The 17,339-nt window shown below is 44.1% G+C and overlaps 2 protein-coding genes across 4 annotated transcripts in view; both read left to right on the top strand.

Annotated features, from left to right (window-relative positions):
- LOC101600960 (carboxylesterase 1D) overlaps positions 1–8,072 on the top strand; it is a 35,364-nt gene extending 27,292 nt beyond the window's left edge. For all 3 annotated transcript variants that reach the window (XM_045149271.1, XM_045149265.1, XM_004664868.2), the window contains 3 exons: positions 6,295–6,426; positions 7,377–7,449; positions 7,780–8,072. In XM_045149271.1, coding sequence (XP_045005206.1) covers positions 6,295–6,426; positions 7,377–7,449; positions 7,780–7,963 — 389 coding nt within the window. In that variant the 3' untranslated portion in view covers positions 7,964–8,072. The remainder of the gene's footprint in view (positions 1–6,294; positions 6,427–7,376; positions 7,450–7,779) is intronic.
- Positions 8,036–17,339, top strand: part of LOC101605545 (liver carboxylesterase 1) — a 30,296-nt gene continuing 20,992 nt past the window's right edge. Inside the window, exons 1-4 of the mRNA XM_045142694.1 lie at positions 8,036–8,057; positions 8,150–8,167; positions 14,121–14,322; positions 15,568–15,712. Of these exons, the coding sequence (XP_044998629.1) occupies positions 8,036–8,057; positions 8,150–8,167; positions 14,121–14,322; positions 15,568–15,712 (387 nt within the window). The remainder of the gene's footprint in view (positions 8,058–8,149; positions 8,168–14,120; positions 14,323–15,567; positions 15,713–17,339) is intronic.

Genomic DNA, 17,339 nt, shown 5'->3' with positions numbered 1-17,339 from the left:
AGAGTTCTTAAGGGCTGTTTTGTTTTGTCCATTTTATAGCGTATAGGTTGCGGGGGAAGGTGAGTGAGTGACAGGCTGGGTTCTGTCACAGGACTGTCTGACGCCGACCATTGACCTAGGCAGCACACATGGGAGGTTACACTGGATGCTACCTGGATGTGAGATGACTCCTTCTGCTTGCAATCTGGGGAGCTTCGTGGATTCTTTTTCCTATCAGCCCTCATGTTGCCTAGTCTGAAGCCAGAAAGTAGTACTGTGGCCCACACCTCTCTTATGAATAGGCTGGAAGTATTTTAAAATTCACGACTTTATTCATGATAACAAGCTAAAATATCTTTCTTAACACAGTTTTACTCCTGCAGTTGCACTTGCCTTGACCAACTGCAAGTAAGAAGGAAAAGAAGAGAGAATAAAGTACCATCAGATACACTGAGAAAAAGAGGCAGAGAAACACACACAGAGAGACAGAGAGAGAGAGAGGGAGAGAGAGAGGGAGGGAGGGAGAGAGGGGGAGGCGGAATGAACACCTTCAGCACATTATATTTGTATAAACCTATAGGGCACAACTGCTATTATATTTATGCTCATAATGTAGAAAAAGTATTTCAGTTTGCTATTTGCAGTCATCTCCTCAAATGCTTGTCTGAGACTTTGTACCCTTTCACCTTCATCTCCCTTATCCCTGTTCCCCAACTTTGTAACCAGCACTTTTTGCTTCCTTTATGAGTGGTTTTATATCCCATATGTAAGTGATAATAGCTGATGCTTGCCTTTTTAAATTTTTTAAAATTTTTTATTTATTTATTTGAGAGCGACAGACACAGAGAGAAAGACAGATAGAGGGAGAGAGAGAGAATGGGCGCGCCAGGGCTTCCAGCCTCTGCAAACGAACTCCAGACACGTGTGCCCCCTTGTGCATCTGGCTAACGTGGGACCTGGGGAACCGAGCCTCGAACCGGGGTCCTTAGGCTTCACAGGCTTAACTGCTAAGCCATCTCTCCAGCCCTGATGCTTGCCTTTTTGTGCCTGAACTATTCAACTCAGCATAATCTTTCCAACTTTATCCATGTTTTCAGAAATGACAGTCTTTCTTCTGTTCTGAGGTTAATTAGAATTCTGCTGTCTATGGGACTGGGGTCACAAAACTGTATGGACACATGCAAGTTTTTACATGGGTGCTAGGGATCCAACGCAGATGGTCTCAGATCCCCTCAGGCCTTCATGCTTTGCAGCAAGCGATCTTACTGCTGAGCCCCTGCCCTTGCCCCATATTATATGTTTATTCTGCACTGAGTGAGACAGTGAGTACACTTTGTCCCTCAGTACGTGAAGTGATGTATCACATTCAGTGTTTTCATCTCTTCAGCCATTTTTCCATGCTAGGGATAAGTCCTTCTTTTTTTTTCTAATTTTTTTTTTATTTATTTAATTGAGAGCGACAGACACAGAGAGAAAGACAGATAGAGGGAGAGAGAGAGAATGGGCGTGCCAGGGCCTCCAGCCTCTGCAAACGAACTCCAGATGCGTGCGCCCCCTTGTGCATCTGGCTAACGTGGGACCTGGGGAACCGAGCCTCGAACCAGGGTCCTTAGGTTTCACAGGCAAGCGCTTAACCACTAAGCCATCTCTCCAGCCTGGATAAGTCCTTCTTGATCATGATGGCTGACCCATAACTAATTGTTGGATTCAGTTTGCATGTGTTTTTCTAAGTATTTTTATACCTATGTTCATTAATGATATTGGCTTGTTATTGATTTTTTTTTTTTTTTGCAGTGCCCTTGTCTTGCATTAACATCATACTAATGCTGTCTTCATTAAAAAAAAAAAAAAAAATTAAGAGCCTGGCATGGTGGTGCACACCTTTAATCCCAGCACTTGGGAGGCAGAGGTAGGAGGATCACCGTGAGTTTGAGGCTACCCTGAGACTCCATAGTGAATTCCAGGTCAGCCTGAGCTAGAGTGCAACCCTACCTCAAAAAAAAAAAAAAAAAAAAAAATTAAAAGTATTCCCTCCTTTTTGGTGTTTTGGAAAAACATTGGAAAGAATTTGAGAAGTGTTAGTATTGAAAAATTTTGTTTGTAATTTATTGTATAGTTCATTGGTTAAGCTATCAGAACTTGGGGTTTTCCCTTCTTTCCTCCATTCTTCCTTCCTTCCTTCTGTCCCTCCCTCCCGCTCTCCTTCTCTTCTCTTCCCTTCCTTTCCTTTCCCTTCCCTTCCCTTCCCTTCCCTTCCCTTCCCTTCCCTTCCCTTCCCTTCCCTTCCCTTCCCTTCCCTTCCCTTCCCTTCCCTTCCCTTCCCTTCCCTTCCCTTCCCTTCCCTTCCCTTCCCTTCCCTTCCCTCCCTCCCTCCCTCCCTCTCTTTCTCTCTCTCTCTCTCTCTCTCTCTCATGAAATAGGTCTCACTCTAGCCCAGACTTGGAATTCTCTCTGTAGTCTCAGGCTGGCCTCAAACTCCCAGCCATCCTCCCCTGCCTCCTGAGTGCTGGGATTAAAGGTGTGTGCCATCACATCCAGCTCAAACCTAGGGTTTTCACTGACTGAGACTTTTGTCACAAGCTTCATCTCTTTAGTCAATTTTGACCTGTTCAGATTATTAGTTTCTTCTCAATTCAGTCTTGGCAGCCTGTATTACATGAGTAATTCATCATTCCTTCTAAATTATTCCATTTGCGTTTGAATTGAATTGTTTGTAGTGATCTGTATTTGTATTTGTGGTGGTAATTGTATTGTCTATTTCTTCATTTCTTATTTGGTTTGAGTCTTATCTCTTTCCTCTTGGTTAACCTAGCTAAAGGTTTATCAATTTTATTTATCTTTTCTAATTATTGCTCTTGCTTTGGTTTATCTGGTTACCTTTAATACTAATTCATTTTAATCTGATGTTTATAATTCCATCTTTTGTCTAACTTGCCCTTTGCTATTTTTCTAGACCCTTATGTATCCTTAGATTTTTTATACCTTTTATCTTTCTCTGTTTCCCCTCCTCTCTCTCTCTTTCCCTCTCCCCCCTCTCTTATTTTGTTTGTGGTATGTATGATGTATGGTGTATGCAGGTGGGCACACACCATGCATATGCTTGTGAAGTCCAGAGAAGAATGGCAGGTATCCTCTTATCGCTTACCTAGGTATTTCCTTCAGACAAGGTATCTTTCTCAATTCAGAGCTGCGGTCCATCCGTGAGTACTAGCAATTCTCCAGTTTCTGCATCCCCACCATTACAGATGTACATGGCCACACAAAGATTTTTTTTTAACGTTTTTATTTATTTTTTTATGTTGTATATATTTTTATTTATTATATTTATTATTTTTTATTTATTTAAATTCTATTGTCTGATATAACATTCCATAGCCTCTTTTTTCTTTTGTTTTCTGTTTGTGAATAATACCTACTTTTATACCATCACTTTCAGTCTCTCTCTCTCTCCATATATATATATATATAGATATAGATATGGATATAGATATAGATTAGATATAGATATAGATATAGATATAGATATAGATATAGATATAGATATAGATATAGATATAGATATAGAGATATATATGTTTAAAGGTCAGGTAAGTTTGTTGTAGAAAATTAAATACTTGCATTTTTTAGAAGCCCATTCATTGACTCAATGTGTTTTTTTGTTTGTTTCTTTTTATGGAGAAGTTTCTTTAAAGGTAGTTCTGGGAAGCTGGGGAGATAGCCAAGTAGTTAAAGCACTTGTCTGCAAATACTGACAACCTAGGTTCGATTCCCCAGTACCCACATAAAGCCATATGCACAAAGTGGTGCATGTGCCGGAGTTCTTTTGTAGAATATGCCTATCCTCTGTCTTGTCTTTCTTCTCTCAGTCTGTCTGATTGAAAATGAATAATTAAAAGTATTTCTAAAAAAATAAAGGTCACTCTGATAGACAGTGGCTTACGAATGCCAACTTTTCAGTTGTTTTCTAAATGTGTGATTTCTTTCTTCCTTGCCGGATGCCTTCTTTGTGGTTTGGTGGTTTTCTCTTCCAGCATGCTTTGAGTCCTTTCTTTTTTTTTTTTTTCTGTGTGTGTGTGTGTGTGTGTGTGTGTGTGTTTCTGCAAAAACCTTTTGCTTTGTGGCTATGATAAGACATACATAGGACTTCTTACATATAGAACAACTTACTTTAAACTGACAACAATGTAACTCTGATTACATATAACAACTGTACACTTTGACTGAAACATGCATTTTACATCATTTTGAATGACTATTTTCAGCTCTCATTGATAATTTGTTGTAACTGTGGTTGTTAGTAGTGGCATTTTTCCATTGAACCCTTGTATTATGTGGGCTAAAATTGCCACATATTATGATTACAGCCCTATAGTACTCTGAATATGGTTCTGTTTGCTATATCATTGATGTTCATGGTTTCCCATTTCATGTTATGCAGTAGGGTCTTTTTCAGTTTATGCAATTCCCATAAGGTGAAGCTAGAGACTATGAGCTCTGTAAGTTTGATGGGATTGTTTTCCTTGGGTTGAAATTGACCAGAGAGAACTCTGCACCTTCTGAGGCCAAGGTTTGGCATCTGTCTCAGACCAGATTAGGAACACTTTGACCAGAATTTCTTAAAATACACTCTTCCCTTTCTCTGCTTTCTTCTCTGAACTGCTGTTGCATGAATGTTTAGTCCGTGGATGACAGCCCATTGTCTCTCCTTCCTTTGTGGTTCCTACTTAAAATTACCAAACTCTATGCCCTACTTTCCTTTTGTGACTTGTGATTACAAGTTCACAAGACTTGTGACTACAAATTTACTTATATAAGTTTCAGTGGTTTTAGGAACAAAGCTTTAAAAAAATATTTCTTAGGCTGCTGCATGCTGCCTAAAAGTATGCTTGCTCATTCAAAAAAGTTCTTTGTTCTACTTTGAAGTCTGAGTTCCACTCTTAAATGAAAGATTGGCAGAGGCCTGTACAAAAGAAAACAAAACAAAAACACCTTTTTTTCAGGTAGATTCTGCTTGACTTTGGGTACCTGTTGAACAAATGGATTACAGAGCCACAGCAAGATGGTTCCAAGGGTGTAGGGATGGGGACTGGGAGAGGTCATTAAATATCCTTCATCTTCACGAAGGGAGAGATTATGTTGCTAACAATGTTTGTGGGACTGGAGGGATGGCTTAGCAGTTAAGGCGTTTGCCTGCAAAGCCAAAGGGCCCAAGTTCAATTCCCCAGGACCCATGTTAGCCAGATGCACAATGGGGCATAAGTGTCTGGAGTTTGTTTGCAGCAGCTGGAGGCCCTGGTGCATCCATTCTCTCTCTCTCTTTCCCTCCCTCTTTCTCTGATAAATAAATAAATAAATAAATAAATAAATAAATAAATAAATAAATAAAAACAAAATATAAAACTGTTTGTGGATGGAAATCTTGTGATAATGGTGTATTTAAAATACCATGCACAATGTTATCCTAAATATATATATGGCATAATGTTGAAATATAGAAGAAGCATTTTCTGAGTGGTAGGATTACTGTAAAATTCCTTCAGCAGGCTGTTTTGGGGGCCTGACTCTCCTCCCCTCAGAGTCAATCCTTCATGGGCATCTATGCCCTATCAAGACGCTGAGTAGTGCTAAGATCCCCAGGCTGGGAGCTCGTGGGTTAATCTTGTAGCAGCCACTCCAATGATCCCATCAGCAGGAAAGGAGCTGGACAGGACTTCTTTGGTGATGAGAGAGGAAGGCAGAAGAGATGAGAAAAGAGGTAGGAGAGAGGCAAATTCAACTTCCCTTGGCATTTCTCTGTCTTGTCACCACCTTATCCCCTTGTGACCTTGGCATTCCCCAAGCTAAGAAGGAAATGGGTAACTGAAATATGAACTCTTAGCTTTGTGGTTTCCTTAAACCTAATAAACAGATTTGTATCTTTGTATGCATTTGAACATCTTTGTATTTAAATATCCTCGTGTTCACACAAGCGTTTTGGATTTGCTTCATTCTTCTCTGGGCAAGTGGGAAAGACTCTGGAAATGCTCTCATTCAGGCTGACTGGAAGACTCTTGGGCTGGAGATCTGTTTGACGTGAATGAGCACTGGTGTGTCACCACTGAAACACGTCCAGTGCATTTGGCCTGTGCATTGTGATCATTCATTCTTTATTCACTACACATGTGGCAGCTGCGCAGCCCTAAGCAAGTTATTGGCTTTCCTGAAACTACTTATCTCCTGTGTAGGTAACCAGCAGTTTCTTTAAGGGCTGGAGACCTTGATACCATCCAGCTGTGTCTGGTAACGTGAATTTTGCCTGGATCCGTGTCTCCTCAGATGCCGGAGCCCCCACCTACATGTACGAGTTTCAGTATTGTCCAAGTTTCGCATCAGACATGAGACCCAAGACCGTGATAGCAGACCACGGGGATGAGATCTTCTCAGTGTTGGGGGCTCCGTTTTTAAAAGGTAATGGCTCTTCACCAGCGGGGAGCTGGGAGTTAGGAAGACAGTGTTCTAGTCATGGTTTGGTGGCCTTGAGCAAGTGTCTCCTCCTCTCCTCATGTTGACTTCTGATACTTATGGTAGGCTTGAGCTACCCTGGGCAGTCCCCAGTCACTGTCCTGCTCTAACACACATGACGATGTATGTTCATGTGACCCTAGCCACACTCACTCTCAGAATTCTGATCAGTGACATCAGTAAGAAAGGCTATAGGTCACCCGCAGAGCCCTGTTTTATGACCAGAATGTCACAATTTCTCCACTCGAAGGGGCGTATCACAATGTGAATGAAAGGAAGGTTGGAATTGCTGGTAACCATGAATTGAGTATTACATGACCTATCCATCTCTCTATTCTCACATCTAAAAACCATATATTCACTAATAATGTATTTAACAATGAGATATTTAAAGAAAATAAAAAAATATCTTTAGTACCTTAACTCTGAGCAGCTGCCTGGGATGTGTCTCACCTCCTGACTGTTGATAACAACATCAGCGCCTCTGGCATCTCTGAACTGGGCCACCCCTTAGGTTCTTTATAGTCTGATGTGTTTTTGAGTCGAACAATAATAGTGATGTGTGTAGAGATGAAGAGAGGACCTAGGAGCAATACTCCACAAGAGGGGGGACTTCGGAATTGTGGCATTTTGACCCTGAAGAAGGAAAGGGAAGCACGTGAGCTTGGAAGAGAAGGCAGCCAGCTCAGGGACGTGCTGTCTCCTCCCTGCTGAGTCCAGCACGAGTCATTCTGTCCTGCAAGTGCCACTCATCCAGGGTCTTCTCACAGGGACAGACTGACTCTGGATGCAGAGTGGAGCCCTCAATCTCTGCTTCCTAACAAGCTCCCAAGACACGCTGCCAGTGGTGGGATGCACTTTGAGTGGCAAAACCTTTTTCTCTTTCTTCCCCACAGGGGGTGCCTCAGACGAGGAGCTTAACCTCAGCAAGACGATGATGAAATTCTGGGCCAACTTTGCTCGGCATGGGTAAGGCTGGTGCAGAGATGGACTAGAGATGGTGAACGGGGTGTGGCAGGGCATGCCTGTTGGGAAGGGGTGGCTTTGAAGTCTGAGCAGTGAAACCCCTGACTGTTCATGTGACTGCAGAGCACCCACAGTGAGAGATTTCTAGAAATGGAAAGGAGGCTATCCAGGAGCTAGAAAGATCCTGATATTTGGAGGCTTGTGGTCTTCTGACAGAGAGAAGACAGGGATACTTTCAAATCTCAGAGAAGAGGGTTGTTTTGGAGTCCTGTAATAATGATGATGTGTGGGACCAGAAACAACTCTGAGGAATCTATGTGATTCTGTTCTCAGGAACCCCAATGGGAATGGGCTGCCCCACTGGCCGGAGTATGACCAGAAGGAAGGGTACCTGCAGATTGGGGCCACCATGGAGGCATCCCAGAGACTAAAGGACAAGGAAGTGGCTTTCTGGACTGAGCTCAGGGCCAAGGAGGCAGCAGAGATGACAACCCAATGGGAACACACAGAGCTGTGAACAGAAGCATGAGCCAGTCTGGGGATACTGGAGGAGCCAGCATAGGTCTTTGAAGGCCAAGTAGGCAACATTATGGAGGCTGAAGAATTGCATGGTGGGGATGGACCGAGGCCGGAGGTGAATCATTTGTACTATGACCTCAATTTGGAGAATAAATGTTGCTTTGGAAATCAAATCAGGAGTGAGCTGTGTCTTGGGCTGGGAGTGAATCCATTCTCCTCGAGAGGAGAGGAATGAAGACAGGGACCATGGTGCGAAGAGGTCTTCACAGGGAGTGGGCTGGTGAATGGTTGCCCTAAATCCAAAGGAAAGCGAATGTGTTGGTGGAGAGGTGGGATGTGGACACTGGTTCCACTGGAAGGTGTCACTGTGCATGTGAGAAGCACTAGGGTGTAAAAGCCCTGGGAGCCACAGGCATGACGGGGAGTTTGCATCCACTGCAGACTCCTTCCAAGGAGGTCTGACAGGCATTCACGAGCAAGACTGGGCATAGTTAGCAAGACTGGACAAGATTTGTCCCCAGGTATCCAGGCATAGCACACGGCATCGGCCCTTTCTCAAAAACAAACAAAGTCCTACAAGCCCTGCAGAAAGGGCAGCGAAGACTCTCTCCCTGGAACCCTGATGACCTACTGAGGCTTAAAAGGAGGGTTGTGACATTCACCCCTGAGTGGGGGGATTATCTTGAATTAAGATAATGAAGATTAGGGCTGGAGAGACGGTTTAGCGGTTGAAGCACTTGCCTGCAAAGCCTAAGGACCCAGGTTCCATTCTCCAGGTCCCATGTAAGCCAGATGCACAAGGTGGTGCATGTGTCTGGAGTTTGTTTGCTGTGGCTAGAGGCCCTGGCGTGCCTATTCTCTCCCCCCCCAATATCTCTAATAAATAAATAAAAATTTAGGGCTGGAGGGATGGTTTAGTGGTTAAAGAATGTGCCTGCAAAGCCAAAGGACCCAGGTTCCATTCCCCAGGACCTACATTAGCCAGATGCACAAGGGGGAACATGCATCTAGAGTTTGTTTGCAGAGGCCAGAGGCCCTGGCAACCCATTCATTCTCTCTCTCTCTCTCTCCCTTTTTCTCTGTCATATAAATAAATAAATTTTTAAAAATGTTTAATTTTTTTTTAAAGATAATGAAGATTATCTTGGTAATGAAACTCTTTTATTGTTGGGTATAGGCAAGATCACTGAGAAGGCCCTGTCTCAAAACACAGCATCTCCCTAAAGTTGAGACCAGACCAGGACTAGAGAAACTAACTCTGGGTACTACTGCTGACTCAGTAACTACCAGGTATCAAGTAATAGAAGTCTACTTCTGGTGGAGAGTGTGTGGAGATTCACTGAAGGGAAGTTAGACAGACTGGTTAAATATATGAAAAAAATAGTGCAAAATGGGAAAGAATAATTCATAGTAGCATGTAGGTGTTTTTAAAGTTCGTGTAGGGCTGAAGAAGTGGCTCAGCAGTTAAGTGCTTGCCTGTGAAGCCTAAGGACCTTGGTTCAAGGCTCGTTTCCCCAGAACGCATGTTAGCCAGATGCACAAGGGGGCACAGGCATCTGGAGTTTGTTTGCAGTGGCTGGAGGCCCTGGCGTGCCCATTTTCTCCTCTCTCTCTCTCTCTCTCTCTCTCTGCCTCTTTCTCTCTGTCTGTAGCTCTCAAATAAATAAATAAACAAAAATTTAAAGTTCATGTAATTGATACTATATTACTTAGAGGTCTAATATACAATATCCAAAATGTAGATATTCTGTTCCCAGGGCAACCACTAAATATTTATTCCTTTGTTTGTTTTATTTTACTTTGCAGTACTGAGAATGAGTTTTTAAAATATTTTATCTTTATTTATTTATTTGAAGGAGAAAGTGAGAGAGAGAATGGGTGCACCAGGGCCTCCAGCCACTGCAAACAAACTCCAGATGCATGTGCCACCATGTGCATCTGTTTATGTGGATTTTGGAGAATTGAACCTGGGTCCTTTGGCTTTGTAGGCAAGTGCCTTAGCTGTTAAGCCATCTCTCCTGCCCAAGAATGAGTTTTTTTTTAAGAGTTCTACATAGTAATTGAATAGTGAAGATGAAATGCAATCATAAAATAAATGACTGCATGGTCAGGCATGGTGGTGCACGCCTTTAATCCCAGCACTTGGGAGGCAGAGGTAGGAGGATCACCATGAGTTTGAGACCACCCTGACACTACAGCCTGAGCTATAGTGAGACCCTATCTTGAAAAATAAATAAATAAATTTAAAATATGACCTCAATTTAAAGCAAGCTGTCAAGAAAAAAATGGAACAAGGAGCCCATGAATGAATAGACAAGTAGTGAGTTTAATCCAACTACATGAATAAACTCATCAAAAAATCCTTCAAACACATTAATTAAAAGATATTGTTAGGTTGGATCTCAAAAGCAAAACCCAGCTACAAGCTGTATAATGCTGGGTCTGTCTCCACTGTGTGACCTATAACTATGGATAGCTTTCATGAAAGCTTTGACCCTCCCCTTTATCTCACTCCCCTTATCTGGAAGGAGCTGATAAGAAAGCTGTTGTGCCTCCTTCTTTGGCACCAGTATAAAATCCAAACCTTCTGAAGTTCATAGGCTCCATTCAGTCCCAACCACATAAAACTTAAGCCCCTGTGCTTTCCTTCCTGCTCAAAAACCCCACCATATATGGCACTAGAAGTCCTCAGCAATGCAGGTAAGGAAAAGAAAACTGCACGATGCCCCAGGAGGCTTGACATCATTACTACCCACTTCCAAAACAACTCTGGAAACTTTGTAAATGAAGGACAGATGGGTCAAACATAGGAGAAAAGTGCTTCACACAGACACTGAAAGGCAAGTTAGGTGGCTGCATGCATATTAGATTAACAAATACTGCAAGGAACAGAGAGGGACAGTGTAACGTGAAGATGGAGTCAGTTCACCAAGCAGGCATGGTGGTCCTCAGTGTGACTGCACAGGACCACAGGATCAGAGGCCCCATGTGATGTCTTAGTGCATCCCTCCTACTCCACGCCCCACCAAAGTAGGCTTGAGACAGACTGAATGGACAGCACGTGTTCTTCAGAGAAGGCAATTTCAGGAAGCACTGGGAAGATCTAGAGGAGAACAGGCAGGGTATGGGCTAATGCAGGTGTACTACAGCAAGACTCTAGTGGGAGAATGGCGTCAGGTCCACAGGGACCAGCAGGAGGTGATATAAAACAAAGGTAAGGGGTTGAGGAGATGGCTCAGTGGTTAAAGACACTTGCTTGCAAAGCCTATTGGCCCAGGTTTGATTCCCCAGTATCCACATAAACCAGAGGCACAAAGTGGCACATGTGTCTGGATTTCACATGCAGCAGCAGGAGGCCCTGGCATACCCATTCCTTCCCTCCTCTCCTTCCTTCCTTCCCTCTCTGCCTCCTTTCCTCATTCCCTCCACATATCTCACCCCTTCTCTCTCTCTCTCTCTCCCCTTCCTCCATGCTTCCCTCTCTCCCTCCCTTCCTCCTTCTCTTTCTCTCTTTCTCCCTTCCTGTCTTTTTCCCTCCAACCCATTTTGATCTTCTTCCATTACATTAACTCAAACCAAAACTTTAGGAACCTTTGATCTTCACCTGGCAATTTCCCAGTATCCAGTAGAGGGCAGCACTGTAACAAGGAAAAGCATGTTCTTCCCAAGGCTCCTGAGCTGCTGGGGAGATGCTGTAGAACTTGGACATAGTAGAAACCATAAACAAAAGATAAATTAGAGTCCAAAGCAGTGGCTCATGCCTATATCATCAACACCCTCAGAGGGCTCAGTAGGAGTCCCTGAGTTCAATGTCAGCCAGAGGTACATATGAGTTCCAGATCAGTATGGACTAGAGTAAGACTCTCACTCCAAAACAAAAACTTAGAAACCAATATTGCATATGTTGCTGGTTTCCTCAGAAGCATGTGGACATGGGGAAAGGTGTGGCCTTTGACCTGAGAAGATGCCTCAGAGACATATCAGGAGCTGGGGATATGCAGATGTTATTCCATTTTTGTATTTTCCTGTGGAGGGAAAATGCCAGGCTTCCTGGTAAATGTTTCAAGAATGAATGAATGAATGAGTGGATAGAGGCTAAAAAAGACTGTAGAGAGATGGATTTGGTTTACTGTAGGAACACTGGGCCCAAGCATTCCTACTCTGAAAGGTAGTGAGTTCTCTGATTCTGAGCTTACACAGCAGAAGGTTGGGCCACTTGGCAGGAACACTGCAAAGGTCCTTTGTGCATCAGAAAGAGAACTGGATGATAGTTAACATACTCCCATCTCAGACAGCACAGGACTCTATGAACTCCCCGCCCAGGGAAATTGAAAAATGTTTGCTGAATTTCCAGCTGAGCTGCTCTTGGACTGTGAATTGCTCTCAAAGTATTCAACTTTTCCTGAGAATCCCAGGCCGGTGTCTCCCTCCTCAAAGGTGTCTGTTTGCTGTGCCTGACTTGGAGAGGTTCAAAATTCATTGAGGTAAGAGTTCTGTGCGGAGAAACCCTTATGTAAGAAGTTGTTGGACCTGTTAGTGACCATCTGTAATCTGAGAATTAAATCTGGACTCTAGGTATAAGAGCTTGAACTCAGGTTGGCTCTGGCTTCTGTTTCCATCAGACCCCTAGGAGCTGTGTGGAATGGGAGAGAGCTTTCTGTCATCTCATGATTAAGCAATTGGATTACAGGTGCAAAGGTGTGAGCATGGAGCCTCAAGATCTGAGGTGGGACACAAAAAGCCCTACACAGGAGCCTGGACATCTCACAGGACCCTGGAGCTGCTGTCCTTCTATCGTGTGGCTTTTTGTTCTGACCCTGGCTTCTCTTGCCACATGTGTGGCTTGCGGTGAGTCTTTCTGAAATGCAAACAAGTAGGGGCACATTTGAAGCTCTTAGACTTTGACCTTGGGTGCACATAAGAGAGCATGACAGGAGCCTCTTGCAATGATCCTCGCTGTCTAGACTTCGATGTGGACTTGGAGTATCAGCACCCAATTAGCTCTAGCTATCACAGAGATGCAAAGAAGGAAAGATTCTCTGAAATCCTAGTTCAGGTGCTAGAGACAGGAGGCCAACGAGGGAGCCGAGTATCACAACATGAGGGATTAAAAGAGCCCACTGCCCCCCAGTTCCTACTCCATCTCTCCCTGATCATGGAGAGAGGCTTAGCAAATATTAAAAGCATCACATCAGGAGTTGGCATGCAGGTCTGAAATCCAGATCAGCCTTTGGAAAGAACAAAGAATAAATTGACCAACATTGCAACCACCTAAGGATGTCATGATACATGCATGTTCCTTGACTCATGCTGCAGTGATAATTACACCATGTAAGGGTTGAAACTTTAATTTGGGGGACAGGAAGGTAGATCCGTGGGGAAAAGCATTTGCTGTGTAAGCATGAGGATCTGAGTTTGATCCTCAGAACCCACTTGGGAAACTGAGTGTGGCCATGCATGCCTATAACTTCAGAGCCATGGGGAACAGAGGCAGGAGGATTGTTGAAGCTCATTGAAGCCTGACTAACCAAGAAGTGGCAGGAGCTGCAGGTACACGGAGAGACTCTGTCTGAAGGAAATAAGGTGGAAGGGCAATGGGGAGGATATCTGGTCTCCACACATAAGCACACGGGGTGACTGCATCTGCACACTCATATGCATATACTATATGTACACACACATACCCCACACATTACTACACACACACACACACGCACGCACGCACGCACGCACGCACGCACGCACGCACCAACCAAGAAGTAAAAGCAATAGGAGGTGGGAGCCATCTGTAGGAAGTTCATGTCATTGTTATTAGTAATAATTGGTAACAATGGGGCTGGAGAAATGGCTGCTCAGTTAAAGGAGCTTGCTTGCAAAGCCTGATAGCCCAGGTTCAAATCCCCAGTACCCACATAAAGCCACATGCACAAAGTGGCTCATGCATCAGGAGTTTGGGTGCAGTGGTAAGAGGTCCTCACATGCCCATTCTCTCTCTCTCTCTTTCTTACTTTCTCTCTCTTTCTTTCTCTGCTTGCAAATAAATAATCAATAAGGTCAAAGTGACTTGTACAAGGTCACATACTTAAAAGTAGCAAAACCCACCTGGAACCCAGATCTGGTGTGATATACCTTCATTTCCATTTTTCCAGCAGAAGACCCATCCTCTCCACCCGTGGTAGACACTGTGTATGGCCGTGTCCTGGGGAAGTACGTCAGCTTGGAAGGATTCACACAGCCTGTGGCGGTTTTCCTGGGCATTCCCTTTGCCAAGCCTCCTCTTGGATCCCTGAGGTTTACTCCACCGCAGCCTCCAGAGCCATGGAGCTTCGTGAAGAACACCACCTCCTACCCTCCTATGTAAGTTGGCAGGTGGGCTTGGGCCTCTTTTAGTGGGGATGTCTGTCTCAGAGTGAGGCAGGAAGGAGCCAAGGCAATCCTCTTATTGGCTAGGCTTTGTACGGGTAACCTTGTGGGCACTGTAGGACCTCAGTGACATTCTAGGACCAGTCTCTGTGCCTTACTTTGCATTGATTGAGGCCAATTCTCAAAGGTTCTTTTAAAAAATATTTTATTTATATATATACATATATATATTTATTTATATATATATATTTATATATATGTATGTATATATATATATATATATATATATACATGGAGAGAGAGAGAGAGAGAGAGAGAGAGAGAGAGAGAGAGAATGGTTATTCCAGGGCCTCCAGCTGCTGCAAACCAACTCCAGATGCATGTGCCACATTATGTATCTGGCTTACATGGGTCCTAGGGAATTGAATCATGGTCCTTTGGCTTTGCAGCAAGTGCCTTAACTGCTAATCCATCTCTCCAGGCCTCTCTGAAGGCTCTTGGTGCCTGTGGTCATTGCATACAAGCACAATGTCTACACCTGGAGGGAGTAGGTGCTGACTACAGTCTTTACAGTCTGGCTTTGTGCCTAAACTTCTTCAGTGGGGCTTCCAGAGAATATAAACCAACTGAATCTGTGTCCTAGAGCCTGCAACAACTGTAACCATCTCAGCAATAGAGAATTCTCTGAGCCATGAGTCTACTGAGGACCCCAAGGTTGCTGTGGCTCTCCAGTCCAGAAGGCTCTGGGGAAACCCAAAGATGGCTCTCAGACCATGTGACAAAGCTTTCCAGGCATGAAAGCCTGGAAGCATGCCCCAGGGGCCAGTCAAGGATATCTCTTAGAGAAACTGGAGCTGAGTCCGCCTCAGGCCTGTGTGAGGTAGACACCAGGAAGCCCATCTCATAGGATCTAATGGGTGTCCATTCCCATGTGGTGCTCTGCACAGACATGACAGTCATGTGACTACAGCAGGAGCTGAAGCTGAGACTAGGCCTTGGCATCTGCTGTTTGGAAGGAGAGAGTGCCCATGCCCTCTCACTCCTCATGGTCTTCAGAGACCCTAAGGAGGCCCCAGGTTCTTACTGGAACTCTCAGATGACTTCTCATCCATTCCACTGCCTCAAGTCTACAACAACAACTCACTTACAAGCTTAAGTCACCCATAAGAGGTCCTGTCTGGGCTTAGGAAAGCCTAGTTTGTATGTTTGAATCTCAGGGCTTCTGTCTCTCCTCCGCAGGTGTTCTCAAATCACAGGAGATGGGCCAGTTCTCTCTGAGGTCTTTATGAACCAACTGGAAAACACTTCCCTTGAGTATTCTGAAGACTGTCTTTACCTAAATATCTATTCTCCCAGTGCCCCGATGAACAAAAGTGAGCTTCCGGTAAGCAGGAAGACAGGCAAGAAAATACCTGAGGGTTCCAGTGAGGACAGGAGGAGATGGAGGAACCTTGGGGCGGACACACTGTGAGCCAGACTCTGGCTTCCCTTGACAATAGGAGCAAAGAGTTTTGGGCATTTCAGTTTTCCCCAGTGACACCAGTCATCTGGGGGAGGTTACAGTACATGTGGAGTGCCCATCTCAATTTTACCAGGTTCTATCATAGTAATTGAAGGAATAGACCATTTATTCTTTTAGTTGCTTGTCTAAAATGTGGTCCCCAGAAAGTGAAGACATAATTTCTGGTAAAATGGAAAGAATCTTAGAGATTAAACCAACAACCCATCCCCATTTTTACAGACAGAGAAACTGAGGCAAAGATAATAGAGGAGACTATCCATTAGTGTTGACAGAAAGAGAAGAATGTGGGCATTCTGGTTCCACACCAGTGTCTTTGAACATGAACTAGAAGAACAAACAAGCATGTGGCCTTTCTTAGCACCACAGGATCCATTTGTGAGACTTTCACTGTCCCACCAAGCAGACTTGTGCAATCCCAGAAACATTTCCTTTTTGCTTTTGACCAAACGTCTGGGATTTAACTGCAGTTTGTATCTCTAACTGCCTTTGGAGCATGCTTATGACCCACTGCAGAGAGTCAATATTCTCCTAAAAATGAAGTCCCTGAGATGGGACAGGCTGCCAGTTGCAGATTATGGGATAGAGGAGGGCCTTCCCTTGAGTTGGAAGACTTCACACAGCATCTTCTTCAGCATGTCATTTTTCCACAGCCTTTGGGCTCAGGCTAGATGGCTTTGACTTAGTCCCTCCCTGAAGATGTCAGGAAAACCAGAGGGAAGAGAAACAGGGCTTCTGGGAACCTAGAGGCAGGACACAGGTCCTAGAGCCTTCGGGTCTTGAGTCTGCCTTTGAGTAGCTGACGATATGTCTTATTTTGCAGCCTCTGTTTCCTCAAGTGGGAGTCATCATACATGAGGGTCGAATGGTGACTGTCAAGCTCACCCATTAACTCACACCACAGCAACATTGATGCACTAATCAGAAATATAGGAGGCTCTGGCTCCTGCCTCAGCAGCCAGCTCACTGTGCTGTTGCCTTGGGCTGCAGGAGTTGGGCATCTTAGCATGCAGCACCGGGGCCAGGAGATGGCTCAAGTCCTGTCTCCGCCACTTATTAGCTAAAAGATCTCAGGCTGAGATGTCTCATCTTTCCTATCTGACACATGGGGCAAGCATTGGTTAGTACCTACTTCACAAACAGTAATGGATCTACAGTTTGTGTTATGAGTTCTGTTGTATTTTATTAGAAATTTTATTATCATATAATTATAGCCTGTCAGTTTCTCCTTGAAATGTGAACTCCTTCAATCCAATAGCCATAAACTAGGAGTTACTGTATCCTCTACTCATCCTAAAGTTTTATCACAGTCTTTGTGGTATATTAGACTCTTAGATAAAGAAAGCCACATGACCGAAGACTTCCAGGAGGAGGTGGATGTGAGTTGGACTAATTACGAAGAGGTGGAGGACTTGAGGGGGCAAAACGAGAGACACCTTATGAAGGGGCACCACTGAGAATGTGGGTGCCACTTGAGATGAACTTCCACTCA

The sequence above is a fragment of the Jaculus jaculus genome, chromosome 1 (assembly GCF_020740685.1).
Source record: "Jaculus jaculus isolate mJacJac1 chromosome 1, mJacJac1.mat.Y.cur, whole genome shotgun sequence".
Classification (NCBI taxonomy): domain Eukaryota; kingdom Metazoa; phylum Chordata; class Mammalia; order Rodentia; family Dipodidae; genus Jaculus; species Jaculus jaculus.
Note: the sequence above shows the minus strand (reverse complement) of the source record. Positions and strands in the feature narration are given on the sequence as shown.